Source organism: Epargyreus clarus, unplaced genomic scaffold (genome assembly GCF_041222505.1).
Source record: "Epargyreus clarus isolate Ecla_fem2 unplaced genomic scaffold, WU_Ecla_fem_2.2 ptg000027l, whole genome shotgun sequence".
Taxonomy (NCBI): Eukaryota; Metazoa; Arthropoda; class Insecta; order Lepidoptera; family Hesperiidae; genus Epargyreus; species Epargyreus clarus.
The window spans coordinates 2,524,755-2,548,379 of NW_027332234.1; the positions used below are offsets into that span (position 1 = coordinate 2,524,755).

Consider the following 23,625-nt stretch of genomic DNA (forward strand, 5'->3'; position numbering starts at 1 on the left):
AGGTTACATGATTAGGCAAGGGTCAAATCAATAAGGATTGAGGTCGCTTACCAACCACCAGCCCTGTCGTATGCTCTGCCACCACATAATTTTAAGTAATAGCAGAACCGTTTTTAAGGCGGCCCTTAGACCTAAAATAACATTATACAATACTTTTTATTGCACAATAAGATTGAAACGCGCTTTCAATCCAAACGAGCAATTATATTGCACAATAATATAGACGACGAAAATTATACTATTAAAATAGGAGTATGCGTAGTGTAAAATACGAGTTTCTAAAGTCACCGAAAATAATTTTAGATAGTAATATAAGTCACTGTTCAGTAAAAAATAAAATATTAAAATATTGTCCACTACGTAGCGCTCCAGATCAAATTTGAAATTACCGCGCTGTGCATGCACAGACCAGTAATACATGTACACAGACTACTTATGGATACTACGAATATATCGTGTATTACTATTATCTACTTGTTGTTATCATAAATTATTTATTTTGATTAAATTAAAAAAAATTAAGACATTATTAAAATAAAATTAACACACATTTAATTTATTATTAATAATCTATATCTGATCTATGAAACATTAAATTTTATAATCTGTATACTACTTACTACTTGCGAAAAATGCGAATTGTCATTTTGAGTTGCAAAAGAGATTGTTTTTCTGCATTTTCTTTTCCCCATTGTGTGCTTTGTTTTAATTCCTGGATTATTAATTCTGTTACTTAGTTTCTTTTCAGACACGTTATTTGTAGTGTCTTCTTTTGTAAGTAATAGTCGTACACGCGGTTTGGGTAAAATTGGTATATTTTACAAGGTTCGTCACTATGGATGATCCTGAGGAAGTTAATAAAAACGCTTCGTTGAACCTGATCGCTGATTACGGTTCGGATTCTGATTCTGAAGATACGGAGACCCAGTCGAACACTTGCAATGACGATTCCGATGCCGTGGAGCACCACGAGATGGTGATTAAGAATAATATCATAAACGCGTGCGCTCACGGTCCGCTGTCGAAGAATGAGCGGGAGGAAGTGGAGGTGACGAGGCACATGATAATCGATAGCATGGACAGGGGCGTGGTGGAGTACGAGGTGTCCGAGTACCGGGACGTGGACTTCAGCGACTCGGACTCAAGCTCGGATCCCTCGATCTCCAGCGACAGTGATGTTGATTCCGTCAAGGATGTTGAAGAAATCTCTAGTGGGTATGTATCATTGCAGCAATCAAATTATGGTTAGTTAGTAAAAGTTCATTTATTTTCATGGACAATAGCCTCATGATATTGACCACACTATGAAGGCCACCATCTGAAGGTGGGTTTGCACTCGTCAAGTTTGAATGAATAATAGGCTTATCCATACAGACTAAATTCATTCATTTGTTAGGTAACACCGTGCCATAAAATTGCAAGACCATTGTGTTTCACTCTCTTGTCTACATTTATCTAAAACCCTAGCTATAAGAACATAAGAACATAATTCCCATTCAGTATTATAATTATATAACAGATCATTAATATTACAATTCCAGAAATATATGGAGATAATTTCATCATGTAAAATAATGTTTGGCAATTATATCATTAGCATAGATATCACAGATGTGAATCATACTCATTTTTATATCAACCTATTTAAAAAATGGTAGAGAAACAAATATAAACCGACTTAAATTTTAATAACTTGTTAGTCATTTGAAATCATATCATTTTATATATTTGATAAAAGGTTTATTTCAAAACGTACTTACAACTTTATCTCATTTGGTTAAAATTTATATTTTTATTTAACAAGTAAAAATAGAACAAAGAACAAACATAGTACATAGAACAAATTGAAAATATATTCAATAAATTGAATGTAATTGTTATGATTGTCCTCAATGAATAATATTTCAATTAATTATAATTCTATTAAAAGTTTTGTAAATATTAATAGAAGTTAACTTTTTATTTTATGCGTACCTTAGTGGAAGGAAAATGAAGAGGTGAGTTTGTAGATTATATACCTAAGAAAATGGTGATGATGGTGAAATAAGTGATAATATCTAGGACCTTGACACACTATTTAGCCAGCCCAGCCAAAAGTTTTGTTTTTTTTCCTTATTTTGAATATAAATTTCTATTTATGTCTTGCTTTTTGAATTAGGTTTCATAGGTTTCATATGTTTGAGAAAACATGAATGAATATGAAATGTAACCTCTAAATCCTGGATCATCTAACAGATGTAGAATAAATATTAACTTTTCTATTTACTTTTCAGAGATGAATCAGAAAATACCAATCGCACAGGAAAGCCCGAGCCTCCAAAAGTCCATGGAGAGCTGGGGCTTGATGACTTGCCTCCAATAGAAGACCTTGCCATCAGCTTGCCAGCTCAGCAGACAACTAAAATCGGCACCATTGCCAGCATAGTAGATAGATTAGGTAAGGCCAACTTTCTATACAAGTTTTAACATTTGAGTTTTTGGGGCATATACCATACTACTAACATCATATTATCTGATTTAATTTGTATGACAATTTTGTTTGAAAAGAAAAGTTTTACTGTATGATCTGAACCATATGAATAAAATAATAGTAGACTAGTATAAAATCAAACAGATGACTCTGTTAAGGAAGCTGATCAAACGGAGACATGATTGTACAAACACAGTTGTTATAAGGCAAGAAAGAAGTATTATTTGTTGGTTGAATAACCCATGGGAAGTTAAATTTAAATAAATTTATATTAATTGGACGAAGGTGTATGTATAATAGGATGTATATACAAAGATATTGAACAAAATGTTTCAATTGCTATGTAATTTTTAGTAATAAACACTCACATTCCTATACTGGTGAGATCATTAAATTAGGTTGGATTTGCAATTAACATCCAATCCAATCTACAATGAAACATTATTTAGTACATTATTACTATCTAATAATTTTTCAAACAATAACAATTTTACTCAACAGTTATAGTTCGAGCTATTCCAGAAACGGCAGCGGTGGACATAGATAGTGTACTGTTCCTAGAGAATGGTGCCAAGACTTTGGGCAAGGTGTTTGATGTCTTTGGACAAGTGAGTTCTACATTAAACTATTTAAAGTTAACACAATATAAAACATTGGCGACCACAAGGTTTTAAACCATACTATGTAATATTAACAAATAAAATTTATAGTTAATTTACATAATTTTACCGTCTTGTAAAATTCATTAATCAAAGGAGCACTTACTTTATAACTTTCAATCTATTATATCATACATGAACAATCTTAAAGATGCACTTATAAAAGTATTTTGTGAGTTCTTAATCTGCAAATTAATGAAGTAGGTAATGACATATTTTACTTATTTCTCACACTATCAAAAATATCCATGGTTTTCGAAATACCAGTTAGGAGTTAAATGCTATATTTTGTAATTAGTCAAGTAGTAATTAATACACTCATGAAAATTATAATTATTAGTCTCTGATTGTTTATGATGGGTCATGTGCTGACTTTATATGAGAATAAGTATTACATTACTTGTCTATTTAGAAAAATGTTACTATGGTAAGTAGTCACGATAATAGATTTTTCGAGTCTACAGACAAGGTGTAGGTCAGTCTACGCGGCATGGTACGGTTTACGGCAAGGTCGCGGTATTGAGAATGGCGACCTTGTTTTTGTTTTTATCTTTTATTATTTTATATATTTCCAGTCCTAAATTTGCATTCATTCTTCTATTTACATGATTATTCTTGTCCATTAGTGTCTTAAGAATCTGTAGTGTAATATAGAGAGCCTTTATATGGAACTTGAAAGCATCTTCATCTTATTCAGGCATGGTAGTTTTTTCATGATCTTTTGGTCCATTATAAATGTATGTGATAATTTATCATTTTAAACTAAAATTATCGCGGTATTGAGAAATGTTAATATGTAATGGGTGATAAATAAAGTACTAAATAACGGGATAATAACGAAATTGAAACCGCATACCTACAGCGAGTACCCGTTACATATTTCCATGTGATAATTCATTTCTAATAACATCGAAAAGTTTTATTTATAAAACTTGTCAAATCATCTGTAGTTGATGTATATAACGGAAAACCATAGATTAGTAAAGATTAGTCACTCCTAACAAGAAAATATAACCAGTTTTAACAATTGAAATTGTCACTGTCATCTATTTTTATGTTTGAAAAATATTATAAAAAAGTAGTTTTTAGATCATTTACGAATGAAACGATATTTCTCCGTACTTTTTCTTCGATTTCGTGTCTTAAGTGCGCATGTCGGCATTGTTCTGCGTAAATGACACCATAACAGCCATTAAATGGCTGACAGAAAGAGCCGTTTAAGCCATTTAATGGCTTCCGTCAGTTACAAGGCGGTGAGATATCTATATTTATCTATGTGTTAAGGGTTTAGGTTGCAATCACTCTGGTCAGATTCAGATTGATGACAGATGTTTTTATGATAATTTGTCCCATTATTGATGCATGTGATTTTAGACTAAAATTATCATGGAATCGAGACATTTTCATACATATTGATGTGAAGGTACTAAACTGAAACCGCACATCGGGATTACTGTTACATATGTAATATGTGATAATTAATTTGTAATACACAAGTAAGAAAAAATCGTAGTCCAGAGGTATATTCATATAGAATAGGGTAGACGAACCTTTATGTATCAACGTGCCATTTTTTCTAAAGAATGTTTAATGGGGTCATTGACGTGCCATCAAATAATCTTGATTTTCTGATTATTTGGAAAATAATAATAATAAATACTATCAAAACTCTTCGATCGTCATAAAATACTTAATAAACACATTTTTTACACATGTTTTATGAACGGCGACGTGGCCTAAATACTGTTTCGCGTGCCATCAATGGCACTACGACACAATTTTACTCTTCGCTTCTCTTCTTTTCTTGGTTCGCCATCCCTGATATAGGTTCTCAAAGCATCTGTAGATGTGATTGACACATATTATTATAACGGAGTTGTGTAGGTGACGGAGCCGCACTACTGCGTGCGCTTCAACTCGGCGGAGCACGTGCGCGCGCGCGGCGTGCAGCCCGGCGCCGACGTGTTCGTGGCGCCGCACACGCCGCACACCAACTACGTCTTCCTCACCGACCTCATGAAGTTAGTCGACACACTTTTTATTTATAACTAGCTGACCCGGCAAACGTTGTGTTGCCATATAAATAAAAAAAATGAAGGATGAACAACCCTTATCACTTAGGGGTATGAAAAATAGATAGTAGCTGATTCTCAGACCTACTGAATATGCATATAAAAGTTGGTGAAAATCAGTAAAGCCGCTTCAGAGGAGTATGGTAACTAACATTGTGTATGGTAACTAACATAGGAGTAGCAGAGGAACATGCAGTCCACCTGATGGTAAGTGGCCGCCCAAGGATATCTGTAATTAATGCCAAATAGGATTAGATATTCCTATCTTAGGTCGGTCACAGATGTGCCGCTACCCCTGAGGACTAAGCTGAGACTCCTCGGAAAAGTATATCTCCCTTACCACAGCATACAAACCAGAGCACAGCAGCGTTTGACACTACTGTTATTAGGTAGAAATAGGTGTGGCAGTGGTGCCACCCGAGTCGAACCACAAAGGGTTCTTCCACCATCACCATCATCAAAAATGTACTAAACAACATAATATGTGATTGTTAGTTTTTAAAAAAGTTTTTCTGTTATTTTCGGATATCTTTAGAAAGTCTATACAATGTAAAACAATGACTGGGATATTATATATTCTCTTGGGCATGTTTTTTACCTGGAGATCGCGTTTATTATTAAATTTATTAAAGGGATCCCCACTTAAAAATAAAATATCTTTTCTTAATACAATTAAATTCAATATAATACTATAAAATGAAAATAATGAAATGTTATCATGTAATAACAAAATAATCGTATATTATACCTAACTCTATTTAGAATTATTAACATTAATTATTAAGTTTTAACGAACAAATACATTATTGATTTAAATATAATTTTCCAGTGGAAGGCTCGCAGGCTTTTTTAATTATTTTTTACTGTTTCTCTTAAAAACAATATTCATGGATTTTATCTTTAAATTAATGGGTTGTCATATTTTAAACTAAACGACGACGACTCGCGATTTTGTTGACTGCTTTTGATCTTTTTCACCAATTGGAGCACACCCATTTGGAACTCCAGAACATCATCTTCGTCGAAATTTTCTAACGATGGCAATATCCCGTTGAAAAATGAAAGATGCCGATTAATTGATCTAGGTTCGTTATATGAAGAGGAATCCACGAATTTCATCATCTTTGCATCTGGATGGTTAACGTCATTCTGCTGCCTTTTTTTAGGTATTGAGTTCATCGACACCCTATCGTTAGTTTGTAAAGAATTTACTTCCAATATTTCGATATCCTCAGAATTATTTACCGGATTTTCAGATTCTGTGTTGCTATCGTCGCTAATAAGAGAGCTTATTGACTGTCTAAGCTGTATTACTTTTTGCAAGAAACTCAATTGTTTACTGTATACGTAAGGCTTTACTCTTTTCCCGCCAATTCCCGATCTCTTCTGGTCTTGTCTCTTTTTATGTGATCTGTTATAATTATCTCTTATGTGAGTCCATCTCTGTATAGCCAGTTTAGCTGCAAAAGATAGTCGTGGTTAGATAAATTATGCGCGCGAAGATGATTGCCTGTGACTTTGGTATCTTATCAGGAAAATGGAAAATACTACACAAAGCTTTTAATGTCGCATCATGATTAATGATATAAATCGTGAAAGTGTGAACCATACTATGTAGGTATATAATGACGTTCGTGGACATAACTATGATGTTGCCACTACTGTCCCACAGCTGGACATGGCTTTGTTCGCCGAGTAAGACGTGCTTGGAGCCCGTTTTTGTAAAGTAATTTCTTATAATGTGGCAGGGATTTGAACCTTAGACCCCCTATGAAGAAGCTGAGTGTCAACCACTAGTCTATCTCTCCATAACATGACTTTTAACATCTAAGTCAATATTTTAAAGTCGAAGCTTAAAAAAATATTAACAAAAGATACATACTATGGGCTTGCCTTATTTTTTCTTTTTTTGTTTCGAAATCTGGATTCAACGTCATCATAATTTCTTTCCAAGCCTGACGTGTTGCAGCACGATTTTTGTACAAATCCATAGTTTTATCCCATAATACTGGCCTTTGTTCCACTAGAGAAATTAATAACTCGTTATCTATAGAAAATTCGTCGGGCATTTTGAAATATTTAACAAAACGTGCAGTCTCTCCAAAGGACGCTTCGGCACTGAGCGCTTGTTCAATGTTCACTTGCTGTTCGATAAAAAACGTGTGGCATCTCGGCGTGCGAGAGAGACGGTGAACAAAAACGTGCAGTACAATGCCGTGTGAACCCCGTGTAACACAATGCGCCACTGCAAACCGAATACGTTAAGGCATCGTTACTCAACCTGAGATCGCGGTCCCCTAGGGGGGCATTGTTATTAAAGGTGGTTTTACTTTTAATCTGCTAAAATAGTAAGAATGGTATAAAAGAGAATGATTTACTACAGGAATTAATTAAAATGTTGTTTATAAAATTAAATAAACCATGTAAAAAATGAATAAACGTATACTTTACTTTATTAATTGTAATAATTATTAATTGTATACAGTTCTAATGGATAAATAAACTATTAATTGAAATATTAATTTTTTTACAGCAGAGGTCGCAAGGAATTTTACCTGGCTCTGTCGCATTTTCGTTGATCGTGCCATTATATTTGAGAAACAATGTATATTTACATACTTTAATATTCAAGTCCGCTTAACAAGTGCGACGAGTATTGGTTAAATGTGTTGAGCGGTGTGTGTTTCAAAAAATTACAGATGTCGTGTAAAAGATAACAACTATGTATGAAATATACGTCACTATTTATTCTATAAAATGTGACCTGCATAAAAGCGCGCAGTACACAGTGTTCACACTGTTTTACATATTTTTTTATTAACATTAAAGTAATAAATGAGGTCTTCAGGTTGCGTTGCCATTCGTGGATATTTATAATCGAATTCAAATAAATTTAGATGCTGGGACTTATTGGTACACGACGTATGTACACGAAGTATTGCTGCTTTCCAGAAATGTTTAGGTTTATTGTCATAGAACGATCTTCACTCATTTTTCTGCATTTTCTCCATTACCTTATTTAGTATTTACCTACTACTCCTCCTTGAGCTAATAGAGTACTTACTTAGGTTTGTTAAATTATGATCTTAGTACCAATACCAATTTTTTTTCATTGAATTATACGTAATTTTTATGTGTAAACGACTAATGTATCTAAATAATATTCTATTTACGTTTTTTTGTCATTTCAGATCTAAAGGTTCAGACGCATCGTGGTTGAACGACGTGGAACCGCCGCCTAGCCAAGTAGAGTACTCAGACGATGAGGAAGAGCGGAAAGCGAACAGAGCGCGGAAGGACGCCCGGCAGCCCAAACCTGAGGAGCGGGAGAACGGGGAGACGTCCAGGAACCCGCCCTTCCGGAAAACGCTTGAAGCGAGACGGAACCAACGCCCATCGGATTCCAGCAGCAGATTCGGCAGCGGCCCCAGCAGGGGACGAAATCCTTTCTCGGCCGGCGTCAGACGGAACCCTAACTCCTTTCCCAGATTTGTACGGCCCTGGGCCAACCAGGTAGACTTGCGGACGCCGCCGCCCCATCCCACCAGCCCCGGTAACCTGTACACCGTGCCCCCCTTCAACCCGTCCGTGCTTCCTCCAAACTTCTGCGCGCCGCCCCCTCCGCCGCCGCCGCCCCCGTTCTTGGGCAACCAGTTCAGATTCGGCATGAACCCTAGAATGCCGCCGCCGCCCATACCCCCCATGAACGTTCCGCCCCCTTTCAGACAAGCCCCCCCTACTTTCGGATCGAACTACTGCAGCATGCCCGGAACCCAACCCCAGTGGCTCAATGGTACCCCCCCTCCACCAGGAACCTAAAGCGCACTTAGAAATATTGAAATTGTTATTATAAATAAGTCGTTATACAGCTGGTTAGATTTGTCTAACAATACCTAGTGTGGTTATCCAAATATAAATGTATATTTATATGTATGTAATAAATTATAAAAATTGTGCTATAAGAAAGTTTTATTTCTTTCATTATTTTAACCAAGTCTTAAAATAATTTTTAAACTATATCATAAACATTTATATCACACTACAGTCAACTTTAGACACAAATATAAACAAAGAGATTGTTACATAGAAACATTAGCGCAAATATTAATATTATAAGGGAAAAGGATTTCAAAATGAAAAGGCTGATAATTTTGTGATTTCTTTATTAAATATTTCATTGTTAGAAATTAACTAACGATCGAATTTCATAAATGTTAAAGTAATAAAAAAGGTTCATGATAATAAAGATTACATCTAAAAAATACTGCTCATGGACTATGCAGAACTAAACGCGTGTTGTCTGCTGCCCTACGATTGACAAAGTCAATGAAACTGGTTAAATAATAAAAATTTTGCACTCACTTGATCACAACGTAAAATGATAGCCATTTCACAATACAGGAATATAAAAATCGCTCATCATACAACTAAATATAACTTCGCTGCCAAACGTCCAGACAGGCGAGCGAATACCTACTTTTTATCGTAGCTTACTTTTATAGATAAAATAATTTAATATTAAGTGTTATAACGCTGCGACAGACGCGAACAAGTAGAGAATGGTTTAACAGACCATGTCCATTACACGATAAATAGATTAATACAAATATGCATATTATGCGATCGATGAAGGAGGATGAAGTTTTCACAATGAAACATAATTTAAGGCCAGATTAATCCAGTCATATTGTTTAGTTGATTATACGATTCTGAGATAATATGACTGAGCCAAAATGGCCTCAAACTACTATTTACGACTAAAATCTCAATAAATCTCAAGTTCATTAAAACATTCTCTAAATGACACATTCTAATTGATTAAACATTTCATTGAAAATTAATAATAAACTTAGGATAAGTAAATAAATCTAGTTTCGATTTTATAGACAATATATAAAGTAAAGGTGTAGATGAGGAACCTGTCATATATGTTAAAAATAACAGACAAGGTACCATATTCCAAGGTACCACATTAGGCCATTATGCTATAAGAAGATAGCTCTATTGAAAGTGTTGAAGGATTCAAATGTCTAAAAATCTCTTCAAGTAAAGTGTGAATCGAAGATAAATTTAATATTTAAGACTTAATAAAAACCAGTGCTATTGTAAGTTGAAGTTGGTGACTCCACAAGCTATAAAATCATATATTGAATACATTCACATGAATTTGATTTAACAGACAGACAAGTTCCTCTACTGCACCTTTGCACAATTAAACACAAAATAAACTTAATATAAATGCAATCAAACGGGCGATCACTCGTCTAACATTCCATAAATAAACCTTCGATTTATTGCCGAATAACGCTACCGACCGCACGCCACTCGTTCATACAAACATACACATGTATTATTGATAAAGTCATTTGTAAGTTCAATACTTAAGTCAGTATAAATCAAAATAATGATAGGTAAATGGGATTTTTTGTAAATATCCTCATGCAAGGATATTATATTTTTTGTTTGTTTGATAGTTACCACAATAAAATATTCGATTCGATCATACCAGTCATATTTATTTCTGCATACGATTGTGACATAATCACTAACAAAAACCATGAGTTTCACGATAAATTATATGACGTAAACGTAAATGATAAATAATACACAAACCACAACGTATATACAAAACTCCTACACGATATAAATGCGTATTAGTTTTTTTTCTCAGATTTGTTACAATAGATACTGTGGCTTTTCTCGACTATTTCCAATATTTAAAATGCATAAAAAATGCAATTCTATCGATTAATTCACTGCCGATTTTTAAACAAACCTATAGTTTGCCCTTTAAATGCATATGAAACTAAATGTGTCTGTATGTCAAGTGGCGAGCGGTCGGCCCTAGGAAACTTAAATATAACGACAACACAAAGCCAATAGGGGCGGAGCAACATAACGTGGGACAGAACGTGTATAGTAAACGATCCTGTAACTTATCTTAATTACAAAAATACAGATTCCTTTATTAAATTAATCGATCATATTAGCTTGCCGCCTGAGACTCATTACGAATAAATGCCTCTTCGGGGCTTCTATTACGAGCTCACATCATACATCGAAACAGAACAGACAACGGTGCCGAGCAGTCTTCCGTTAAACACGTCGAAATATCAACGAAAATAGCAAACGAACCGACACGACACATTACATCACTAATAGTGAACTACTTGATAATTTGATCTCGAAATATAAAACTTAACGCTAAACGATTAAAGGAAATTAATATTACGTTTCGCTACATTAGTACATCAGGGTTATAATTTTGTATCGATTACACGTTAGGAACTATGCTACTGTACACAATGATGAAAATAATTTTTAAAATATTCAATACAAAAAATGTAGAGTTAATACTTTTAAAACATCAATGCGAAAATTACTTTCCGAATGTGAAGCGTGCGACCATACACTGCGTAAAACTTAAAGGAACTAAACATTATTTGATCTACCAAATTAAATTACATACGAAATTACCAATCAGGGCTGTCTCACAGCCTAACATCGATTAGGTATAAATATATAGCTGTCAGACCACGTGGGGTTATCATATTGCATATCCATTAAACATTATCATATAACACTAAGATACGTTACATATTACGTTTACAGGCAAAACGATTAAAGAAATATATGTATGTCATTACATTATGTCGATATAATATGTTCTGCTAAAAATAAGTAGCCTTAACTCGTATCACTAAATCGTATGGTGTTGCTGAGTCATAATATTTAGAATATTAACTTTTACTAAGACACTACGCGCTACTACCTAGTATTCACAGAGATTGAGGCAGACGCTTCGGGCGTACGACTGTTGTGGGATTACTGTTCAACCCATTCAAGGTGCAACCGGATATAGAAGATAAAAAATACTTGTGATATTTCATGATGACACAAGACTAGGCCTACGCTATTTGACAATCTTAACTTGTATTATGTATGTATGATATTTATGGTCTAATCTTGCAAGTATTTTTTTAAATGATGATATAACACTCGATTGCATTGCATCACTAAAATCGTTAACATGTGTTGATTAACATTGTGTTGTGATTTTTTTACGTGCACAACGAGCGTGATGTTCTAACGATAATTTGTTAGCTCGCACTTATCGTAGTGGCTCGTCGTTTAGTTAGCGTAGTGGTCTAATGCCGTCTCATCCTGAAATGACATCCGTATAACAGTGATCTTAATAATTATGACGTGATGATTACATAGTAATGTATCGACACCATAGTAGTTTTAAATACACTACATAGGTACTACACATTCCCTACAGAACTTAACAGGTGTGCTATTCTCAACTTGGCGGCAACACTGCCGTGTTTCCAGTATTGAAACACTACACGTCACTGAACTCAACATCGTACGTACCCGAAGCGCAAGACACGGGAAAGGCGAAATAGCGTGTGCTCACTACACAATAATTATCGAAATATTATGAATAATATCCAATATAATTACGACACCTACCCGATGAACCTAACCGAAACGCGTTCCGTTCGAAACGCACCGACGTTGCCTTTAACGCGAGCCGTTATAAATATATAAATCATTGCAATACGAGATGTTCGAACATATTTAAAAGGCGGATTAGAACTCTCGTGGTTATGCTATTTTTGATTCAAGTTTCATATATCAATAATCGTTATAAAATTAATATAAATACCGGTACGTTTCAAACGGTACAGCCGTCGCGTTCGCATCACTACGCCAACTTATTCTTACACTATTATTAGTCTGCGTAGAGCGGCGTATCCGCTTAAATTATAATCAGATCGAGATATTTAATTAGACATACATAAGATTATAAGGATATAAAATTAGAAACACCGAAGGCAACCGTGCACAGCGTGCGCAACATACGACATTCACTGATATGCGCGCAGTAATCTGCGGCCTCTATGTAGAATTTCGCAAAATATTACAATTCTATACTTGAATATACTATAAATCGCAATGTTCTATACGAAAACTATTATCCTCGTAGAAAAATGCTCAGTTTCAGTACATACGTGTTTTATTTTATTTGTGTCTGTATAAAAATATCTGTCTCTCGTCATAAGTTTCGATCCTATCACTATTAATTCAATAAAAAATTAAGCAAACTTTTGTACTATTGCTTAAACCTGCAAGAATAATAAAAAGCGTCACATCCGTCATCTTTTAAACGAATTCGTCATGAAAGTGTCGTTTCAATGACGAATTAGTTTAAAAACTTTAAATACTTCAAAGGTCAGATGCAAATATAATATTGTCTGGCAGTGAAGTACCTACACATAGTTTTCATATAGAACATTGATTCGCTTGTGACATTTTTGTTCTGTTTTACGTTCATCTAATTAATGAGTATCACGGTTAAGTCTACAACATTAAAAAAATATGGCATCAGTTCTTATGAAGTTCTACATACAATCTAAATATATATAAATGTCCTAAAACTATGATTATTCTTTAATAATATTATTAGTATGGCTGAAAACTAGTTCCAAGGGCCATATATACGAAGGCAGTCACAAAATGCAACTATTGTAATCAACTTGCATATTGCAGTGACGCGTCATTATAGCATCATGACGATTATAACTATATATTTCGTCACGTTCGTCATGACTCGTCCTACAGTGGATCTGTCGATGACTAATGCTTAATGCTTATAAAACGTCGTCGTCTGCCCTCCGTCACGTACAATTATTTCGTCACAGATTCCTTGACATCATTCCACCATCAATACATATTCGTAAGTGCATCAATACCTGATCATTGGGTATATTGATGCCATATTTTTTCCGATGTTCAACGATTTATTTGTAAAGCTTACGGCATTATGGTACAAGTAAATCTCCAGTACAATAAATTACTTCATTACACCAATTAAATGCATGTCGACAGTCACTTGAAATATTTCTTAGATTAGGATGTTCATTGTAGTAGCATTTCTTTGACCGACTCTTAGGCTCTTAAAGCGACGCGATGCTATATCATTCACACGAAATATATCTTTAAAACCGAGATACACTAGGCATCAAACGTATAATATATAGGTACGTTTAATGCAATCACTCGCGATGAGTACTTATTTCTACAATAATGATTATACACAGGAGAAAATTCAATGGCGTCATACCAACTTCGAACCGGCTTCAATCAGTAGATACTGCAATGTAACCGCATCGACATAAGGCCATCCGTGCATACAGTATGACAAATAGGGAAGACACTACATAACTGCTACACAAATCAATCGAGAACGGATCCTTAATTTTATTTCAACTATAGTCTACGTAGCTACATTGTGACGATATACCGGCCATTAATGCTACCACAATAATGTTTCTTATTGAGTCTACCCCACAAAAGATTACAGATAAATGGTGTCTTGATGGGAAGACATTGAGAGATATTCATCCATAACACGGATGAATATAGTAAGATAATAGTAATTAAAATATTGTAATGATCATTCATACAATGATTGTATAGCGTCTAATATGCGACAAAAAAATTGACTTCACTTAGTTCTTGTTGAGAAAAAAATTAAATCATAAATAAAGGTTGTATAAATAGCACTGTTATTCAAATTATTAATTTCATTAGAATATTTTCCGAAAAACATAAAAAAATCATGATTATTGATTATGCACAATGAAGATTGATTAAAATAATGTAAAAATTCATATACACAGAGAAATGTAATAATATATCTGTGTTTTAATTGTGACTACTGTCACAATTAAAAGAAAAATTTAAAAGTAACTATCATCTACAAAGTCTTAGTAGATGTCAAAAAACACAATCTACCACAAAATAGCAATACGTCATGGCAAACTTGAAAATCTCCTATGAGTAAAAAATCTTTTTTGAGTAGAAATAATAAAATAATACTGAATACTCAAAAAATCTTAGTATATTTTTTTGCTTTTTCTATATTTAAGTAAATCAACTTTTACTGATTTTTAACTTAACTTAAAAGTTTCACACACAATTTTTCACATAATAATAAAATCAGTTTCAAATGTGTTTCTTTAAAACGGTAGCTAAAAGGAAACCTTTCGCTTAACGTTATAACACATATTGATCAAGATTCCACAGAATTCAAATTTGCAACAACGTGTTACCATTTCGAATCCTACGATTTCCGTAAAAACAACCAAGTTACCAAGTGAAGTTACTGAAGCAGCACGCAGGGTACCAAGTAGACGGGGTAGATCAATACGGCTTCCGATTATGTGTTCTCAACGGGTCGTATGGTACAGTCGCCCACGGTCGTGATCGGCGTGATGGTGACCGAGCTTGGCGCGGCCGGGGTGATACTCACCTCCTGTCCGTCCGGCTTATCATCCTTATCATCGTTAGACGGTGGCAACTTCACGATCTGGCAGTCGCCGACCGTCATTATCTGTGTTTCCATTGCCACGGGCGGCACGTTCTCCTCGGGCTCCACGCGTTGGGAGTCGTCCTCGTCGGACGATGAGTCGGATAGGTCGATGGTTCTGTCGTGCGATGTGTCGGCGGCGTAGCTGGACCGAAAAAATATTCATTAACCTCACTGAAATTCGTCTCTTTGACTATTCAAAAATGACTATTCATTTTTTTGTAAATGAAAGAATTCACAATGGTTCGACTCAAATATGTTTCACTATGGACGCATCTTTTTCTGTCTAATAACAGCAGGCGGCGCTACTGCGTTCCGATTTGAAGGTAATTGTAAAAGAGACATACTTATCCCAGGCATTTTAATTTAGTCCAGGGGCGTGCATCTGTGAACTTTAGGCAGGACTTATCTTTTCTGGAGTTGATGACAAATGTTCATGAGCGGCAATAGCCACTTACCATCTTGCAAACTGCATGCTCGTTAGCTATTTTTATATTTCCTTTTTCTATAATATAGGAGTAGCAGACGAACATGTAGTCCAACTAATAGCAAGTGGCCATTCTTGAATATCTGTAATCAACTCCAGATTTCAATACATAAATCAAACCGCTACTAAGGCTAACCTTTGATCAGTGGCGAGGCTAAAGTCAGCATCAACACTGCGGTCCGGGTCGCTGCCGCCTGGTGACGCCGTAGGAGTATGCCAGAGGGTTTACATCATCTTAAGTTAGGTACGAAAAGTCGCCGAACACCGTAAGGCTACTAACCTTTGATCAGTGGCGAGGCTAGAGTCGGCATCAACGTTGCGGTCCGGGTCGACGCTGGTGACGCCGTAGGAGTATGCCAGGGGGTTATACATCATCTCAGTCAGGTACGAGAAGTCGCCGAACGGCAGGTTGCTCGCGTTGTAGTTCTCGTTGGGGCGTCGGTCTGGAAACGATTGCGTCTTTGTTGTTGATTGTTGTTGTGTTTTGTTGTTGAGTCACTTTTTTATATACAGGGTGAATTTTTCAAATAGGCCTTTAGGTCTAAATCCGGAACTATGAGGATTAGCGAAAAATGCTGACAGGAGTTACGAGGCTGATTTTGTTAAAAACTAAAACTTTTTATTTTAACTTTTTATCTAAAACTTAAAAAAAAAGGATTTTAAATTAAAGGGATAAACATACTTAACAGAAGTTTATGTTTATTTATATTAAAAGGACATCATAAGTCGATTGTCGCAAGTTAAGTTTCATTTTCTTAAGTTGATAATTACGTACCAATAAAACAATTATTACAATTTGATGACATGTTCATACATTTATCATGCAAGTGTAATGCAAATTGCAGTTGCTGTGTCCACCACCACATGCGTATTACGTTCTTATTATAGTATTAGTATTTGTAGCAAGCAAGTAGAATATTAGTACGTTAAACACTTTAGCATTGCATTTGTATAGCAATAATACTGATATTAATTCTAAAATATTGCACCTTCTAGAATACAGCGTTTATGAAAAGTAACTAAAATATATTATTTTAGTTACCTATCTGTGTGTCTGTCTATAAGCGGCAAATAAAGTTCTCGGCAAAAACTGAACCTTACAGGACTTAACTCCCTTAAGGTTCGTAGGTAAAAATGAAATAATAAATATATGACATATATCTTTTAATAATTATTTAAAGTTTTTATATTTATAAATTATTACAACATTATTTATGTGGGTCATGTTTTGAACCTAATTAACTTTATTCGAATGAAAACCACAACCAAAAGTAACCAGAACAAGAAAATATCTTTGCATGCGTTACATAGGACCATTTTAATATTATAATGTATGAGATGATCGTAAAAAATCGTTATTATTCATATGCCGTACGATAGTTACTTGACTCCGTAAAAAATAAAGTAAGGTTAGTTTATAATTTTTTTATCCTAAAATATACCTATCAAATATGTCGCAGCCGAGCTATAAAATTTGTAAAAAAAAATACAAAAACAAAAAACTACCCTTTGAATATTTTCATACAAATAGATACCGAAAGAAATGTCTTTCGATAAAGAATTATTTAATAAAAAAATAAAAAAGTATAAAATAAAAATATTTTATTGATCTTACACAGATATTGATCTTACAGTCACATTTACAAGTCGCAAGAGCCCTGTACTTGGTTCTAGACCTGTGTTACAGGTACTCCGCTCATCCACCGGAACTACATACAGTGTGTTATTCAACAAACATGACATTTTTTTTTTTTATTAATTAATAGAACATTTATTTTTAAATAAATCAGACAAATCTCAATTTCGAATATAATAGCTACGCTATAATAGCGCATTGTAATACTGTAATGCATGTTTTGCATTACATGCATGCATGTAATGTAAACAATTCACTCATTAATGCAATGTAATGTTGGACTATTTTCGTTTATACACACGTACTTACGAATACAGGTCTCGTTACATCCGTTCATGTTAATGTTAATGTATTCTACATAGATAAGACATTCCACAAACATCTCACACACATCGGCTGCGACATAAACCAACAAACAAATAAATAAAAGCTCCAGTGAACAATACCGATTAGTACCGACGGGTTTATCGATCCGACCAAATTCCCAATAGTTTTTGACAATTTTAGTGATCCCAACATGCTGTAAAACTTATTTATACTAACAAAACTTATTCATTTCGGCGAACAGTCCGTACTGCATCGGTAGGTCCATGATTTCCACACCTAAGGAAAGACTCGATTAGAATGGCAACACCGAGCGGCGTGGCAACCGTACATTTGGTGGCGGCATTGATATTGTAACAAACATTTTGCATATGTCTAGATATAACGGAATTCATTTAATGGCATGTAACAAAACGGATCGAAACGAAAGAAAATCTTTGATTAGCTATCAGCATCTCGCTCTCTGTGTCGCAAATAAAAAAACGAAAACAGCAAACATTCCGACTTAGACTACAATTTCTATCAGGACTATTTTCATTCATTTACTTGACTTAAGTTATTCATATCTAGACACATACATTATCTTTGATTATATGTAAAAAGACGTACATTTAATTTTACGATTTACGCGAAAAAATGCAAGACATGATAATAATCGTTAAAATCAAAGAACCTAGTGGTTTTCACAATACAACCACAGTTCAGCTAATGAAATCAACATTGTAGTTCTTCAGCATATATAAGTTACGTATATATACGTCTTTTTATTTGTAATATCATTGCCAAGGAAAACAAAAAAGGGAAGGAACATAAAAAGGTAACAAAATCAATAAATTGCATTAATTTCATGATAAATAAAGAAAAAAATAGTGTCAATATGTAATTTTAAAGTCTTTTTAATTTTTCAATCTAAAGATCAGTTATTTCTTTTTAAAAGGATTCAACTGTTCTATTTTATCATCATAAATAGTATTTATTTTCTGATAAATTAATAATCAGAATTACTAAAAATTATACGTCAGTCTGTTGTAACAATCATAAAAAATATATGCGTTATTTTGACGTGGTTATATCAATTAGATTATCACAGATATTGTATAGTTTGGAACAAAATTATATATTAAGGAAAACAAAATGTTATTATCAAAGTCTACTTAAATATTTTCCTTCTTAATATAAATTTACAGTAAATACAAATAAAATATCAAGGATAAACAAAAAAGGAGTGGATTAATTTACCTGTTACGGCGTAAAGCAAAAAGAACAATCCATTCTCTATCCATTAGAAATAATTCTTTTCTATGTCAGAATTATTAAAAGTAACATACCGTTATTCAAATTAATGTAATTAGCTTTTTAACAATATAAAGTACCAACATATTTAAATATGTATGTGTTACACTAAACAACACAGTACCGTTCGAATTAATTTCAACAATACAACAACTTTTTATTAGTAACTTAAGCTTTAAAATTTAAATTATCTTCGTATAAAATTATAAATTTCCCGTCTTCTACGTATAATTAGCCAGACAAGGAAAAAAGTGTAAGACTGTGTTGTAATGACTAAAGCAATTTGGAACTAAAAAAACATAGAGAATAGATTGTTTGAAAAAAAAATACAAAAAAGCAAACGCTATAAGGCATAGACGTTGCGACACACGCACACACACAAACACTCACACATTCGAAAATAATAAACAGCTGTAATCTTCGATTGACTGACACAAAGTAACAACTTTCTTGGCAAAAACCACACGGGATTATAGGCTTTACACTTCGGTAATAACAAGTATAATTGTGTGTACTTAAAATGTAATTTGTATTACAAGATGATTGAGTGTACGTTTAATGGTCGCCTATTAATCATAAAGAAAAACATGAACTTGTGAGTCAGTCGGCTGCTATTGTAACGTTTCCGGCACGAGTATTTGAGCGTCGTTTTGTATTTACTAATATATATAAATCACATGTCACTGTGTTCATACACGCTAATTTCCGAAACAGCTGAATTCAATGTAATTTTGTATGTGTGTGCTGTTGGTTCACATTAAAAATAGTATACTTTTAAACCCGGTAGGTGTCGCTTTAATCAAGATTTAAGTCTTTGTGGCAAAACAACGTCTGTCAGACTAATGTTCAGCTGTCGTATCATAAAAATTCAGCTGTCGTATATTTTGTTTCCGTAAAATTCAAAATCTTGATTTTTTTATATAACGTTGATTTGGAAATAGAAGAATTTTTGTAAGCTTTTTACCCCGAAGTTCTGACAAAAGCAAGAACAGAGCTTTAATTTATTTCCTTAATAATTCATATCAGGCTGTGTATGGTTTAGTAACTGTAGTATATTTATAGTGTATAAAATTTTTAAACAATCCATTGTTACATCTGAAACAAAGGTGAAATAATTGGCTCGATTGTCGGCCAGATATAATACCCGTATTGCTTTGAAATAATGGCAAAAAACTTAATTGATATACTTTAAAGATATTTTGTTGAGTTGGAATTATTGTTTCAGAGAACTAAAGTAATAACATTTTTGACGTGATTGTCTGGTTTTAAAATGTAAAGAGATATAAACAGAATTAAAAAAGAAATTAATCTGTAACATACTAATTAGTATTCTTCCTAACCTCACCATCAATTATTATACTTTTTTACTAATACAACGTAAATCTGTAGATCGTGTCATGGAAAGTTAAAGGTATTTCTGTCTGCTTGCGTACTAATCTGTTTTTATGCCTCTACATGTATATACGTATGTGTGCTGTATGTACGCAAATGCATATGTGTGTTGCGCAAATCTTAGTCTTAGCTGGGACTCAGCGTACAATTAGTAAGCCGTCATGTGTCCATGTATGATGTGTATGTGTTATATCATATGGACGTATGTGTTTCTGTCCGTGTTCGTGAACACGGTTATTGTATTGTTTCTACGTGTGATTATGTTTGTATGTGTGCCTTGCTGTATGTACGCAAGTGCATCCGTGCGCGTATCTCTGTATTTGTGTCTGTGTGGCGTGTCCGATTGCACGTGTACACGTTGCACACCTATTTCTGTCTCATAACAGCAGCGTTAAGAGCTGCTGCGTTCTGGTTTGACGGGTGTGGCAATGGAGACATACTTTTTAGAGGCGTTCCAGCTTAGTCCTTAGGGGTAGCGGCGCATCTGTGGCTGACCTCAGGTAGGAATATCTGCTTCTATTTGGGTTTGATTACAAATGACAATGGGCGGCAGTAGCCACTTACCAACAGGTGGGCTCCATACTCCTATATTATAAAAACGTGTTATATATTATGTAACTCCTATATATTATATAACTAAAACTCCTATATTATAAAACTAAAAAATGTGTTTGTGTATCAGTGTGCGTGTACTGTGTGTGTGTGTATCTGCCCTCCCAGCTGCTCCTCCTGTGCGGCGTGTCCGATCGCACGCGTGTGTCTGTGTGTGTGTGTGCGTGTGTGTGTGTGCGCACCCTTGGGCTGGAAGAAGTTCTTGGGCGGGCGTCCGCGGCGCCGCTTGAGCAGCAGCGACTGCGCGGCGGGCGCGGCCAGCGCGCTCGGCCCCCCGCCGCCTCCGCCGCCGCCCGCCGCCGCCGGGCCCACCGCGCCGCTCGTCAGCACACAACCCTCCATGTCTAAAGGGACAATTTTATAATCGTGTTAATATTACATTCGATCAACCAAAATTTATTATCGGGTAACATCGTGTAACTAGCTATAAAGTCGTCCTATGCCACGGCGTGACTTCGCCGCGTCGCGCAGGGTTTCTGGGCCTCCAGGAATCCCTCCTTACCCGGGCGATCTCCTCAGTGAGTACACGAGTTCACGAGGAAGCGGACGACCGTCAAGTGGTCGAGCGTGAAGGGGCGCGAAACCTTTCAGATGGGCATGTGGCCCATCGTCAGCGCGTGCATACCGTACATACGACGCGCCAACATGGCCGCAAACCTGTCCAAGGTCGAAACCTTCAGGTCGCTCTCCAACACGTCGTTCGTTACATAGCGGCCCGCCTCCACGATCGTTCTCCTGTCACGCTCGTTTTATGAGAGTCGTTTGCAGGAGCTTTTAATTTTTTTTTTGAATATCCAGAAATTCATAATTGAATTGAATTCGTACGCCTTAGAGAGCGTACAAATTTGACTAATAAGCTACGAGTGCGCGCGCGTCTCCCAGTATACCCGCAATCCATATACACGCAGTTCACGAAGTTACAGTTCAGTTCGCTCCTATATTATTAAAAAAAACGCTACCGCAGTTCACGCGACGCACAAGCAAGCGCGTTTATTACGTAATCATCAGATTTATAAGAAGCCTGATATTAATATCGGTGTCTTTTTAAAACCTTCCAAATATAACACACCAGCATCTTCCTACTTCCTATATGTAATGTTACTTATCCATTATCATTGTAACATATTTTCAGACGATTTAACAACATACTTTCCTCATTTCCATAAACGCAACTCACCTAACGAAGTCTTAGGCGGTCGACCGCGCTTCTTCTTAATCTTCGGGATCAAAGGCAGGGGAGTTTTGCGAGGCCTCCCGCGGCCGCGTCTCGGAGGGTCCAGGAGATCGGAGGCCTGGATCTCGTTCCTAATGGGATCTAATGTAGAGTTGAGTACGACGGGGTTCGCGCGAGGGGGTAGCATGACGTCACCGCTGGGGGTGAACACTAAGTGGCCAGATTCGCGGTGTGTGGTGCGAACCATGCCAGACATCACTTCGGAGTTGTTCTCGCGCTTGTTTGTTGAGGACTCGTTCGCCAGGTCCACTGTTGGGTCCTCCTGGATAGGGACAAAGAGACATTATGAAGATTACAGTTTAAAATTAATAATGCAGGGTTCCTTTGAAAAGTTTCCAAAGTTATGTGAAATCTACAGATTCTTACTTAACAAATATTGTGAACTATGACCTAAACGCATGTCGTATGAATAGAAAATAATACACTATGTATTTCTAGTCATGTTTTTTTTTAAGGTATCACCGTGATCGAGGCTTAATTTTTTAAAAGCTATGGCCTTAGGTCCTCACGTTGTGAGAAGAGGTCTCCGCTGCCGTCCTCAGCAGTGGGAATAATGGGTTGACGACTAATGACGACGACGACAAGCGGTACGATAGCAGTGGGGGAAAAAGCATAAATAGATCCGATTCTCTTGCCTTTTAATTAATCGCTACCAGTAGTACACTTAAAATCTAGATAAACCCTCACCAAACTGTCTGTGCCCCTCACCTTCTCGCAGATCTTGGTGTGCATGCGCAGCTTGTCGGAGCGCGCGAAGGAGCGGCCGCAGCCGCCGCACGTGAAGGGCCGCTCGCCCGTGTGCGTCAGCCGGTGCCGCGTCAGGTGAGACGAGCGCTGGAACCTGAACACGAACACACACAATGAAATCATGTACATTTGTACATTACAGCTGAATTCTGCACATACACAGGTGCGACGAGCGCTGGTACCTGAACACAGGCACGCACATTGATATAATGGACATTTGTATAGTGTTTGTATTTGTATAGTGATCGCCAAACTGCTAGTCCGCTCTGAAGTTGTTTCGAGCAGGCTATGGCGACGCGATTATTTTTTTATATTCAGAGC

General features: G+C 35.6%; 3 protein-coding genes across 7 annotated transcripts in view; 1 reads left to right on the top strand and 2 right to left on the bottom strand.

Moving 5' to 3' along the window:
• Window positions 1–616: 616 nt before the first annotated feature.
• On the top strand, window positions 617–9,167 carry LOC140754137 (uncharacterized). Of its 2 annotated transcripts, XM_073089063.1 has the most exons (6): window positions 617–1,215; window positions 1,980–1,997; window positions 2,274–2,437; window positions 2,972–3,078; window positions 5,014–5,150; window positions 8,393–9,167. In XM_073089063.1, exons 1-6 carry the CDS (start codon window positions 836–838, stop codon window positions 9,018–9,020), a joined length of 1,434 nt encoding a protein of 477 aa, XP_072945164.1. In that variant the 5' UTR covers window positions 617–835; the 3' UTR covers window positions 9,021–9,167. The 2 variants fall into 2 exon arrangements, with proteins under 2 accessions (XP_072945164.1, XP_072945165.1); XM_073089064.1 differs by lacking the exon at window positions 1,980–1,997 and having other exon boundaries at window positions 619–1,215.
• On the bottom strand, window positions 5,939–7,500 carry LOC140754140 (uncharacterized). Its single transcript, XM_073089068.1, has 2 exons — window positions 7,084–7,500; window positions 5,939–6,661 (listed from the first exon to the last, which is right to left on the bottom strand). The coding sequence occupies exons 1-2, from the start codon at window positions 7,268–7,270 to the stop codon at window positions 6,102–6,104; spliced, it is 747 nt and encodes a 248-aa protein (XP_072945169.1). The 5' UTR covers window positions 7,271–7,500; the 3' UTR covers window positions 5,939–6,101.
• Window positions 9,168–9,347: 180 nt separating the features above from the next.
• Window positions 9,348–23,625, bottom strand: part of LOC140754039 (uncharacterized) — a 47,053-nt gene continuing 32,775 nt past the window's right edge. For 3 of the 4 annotated variants that reach the window (XM_073088947.1, XM_073088948.1, XM_073088945.1), the window contains 6 exons: window positions 23,266–23,398; window positions 22,501–22,819; window positions 21,506–21,667; window positions 18,246–18,305; window positions 16,347–16,509; window positions 9,348–15,724 (listed from right to left, as the gene is read on the bottom strand). In XM_073088947.1, the coding sequence (XP_072945048.1) occupies window positions 15,430–15,724; window positions 16,347–16,509; window positions 18,246–18,305; window positions 21,506–21,667; window positions 22,501–22,819; window positions 23,266–23,398 (1,132 nt within the window). In that variant the 3' untranslated portion in view covers window positions 9,348–15,429. The remainder of the gene's footprint in view (window positions 15,725–16,346; window positions 16,510–18,245; window positions 18,306–21,505; window positions 21,668–22,500; window positions 22,820–23,265; window positions 23,399–23,625) is intronic. The other variant, XM_073088949.1, reaches the window with a different exon arrangement.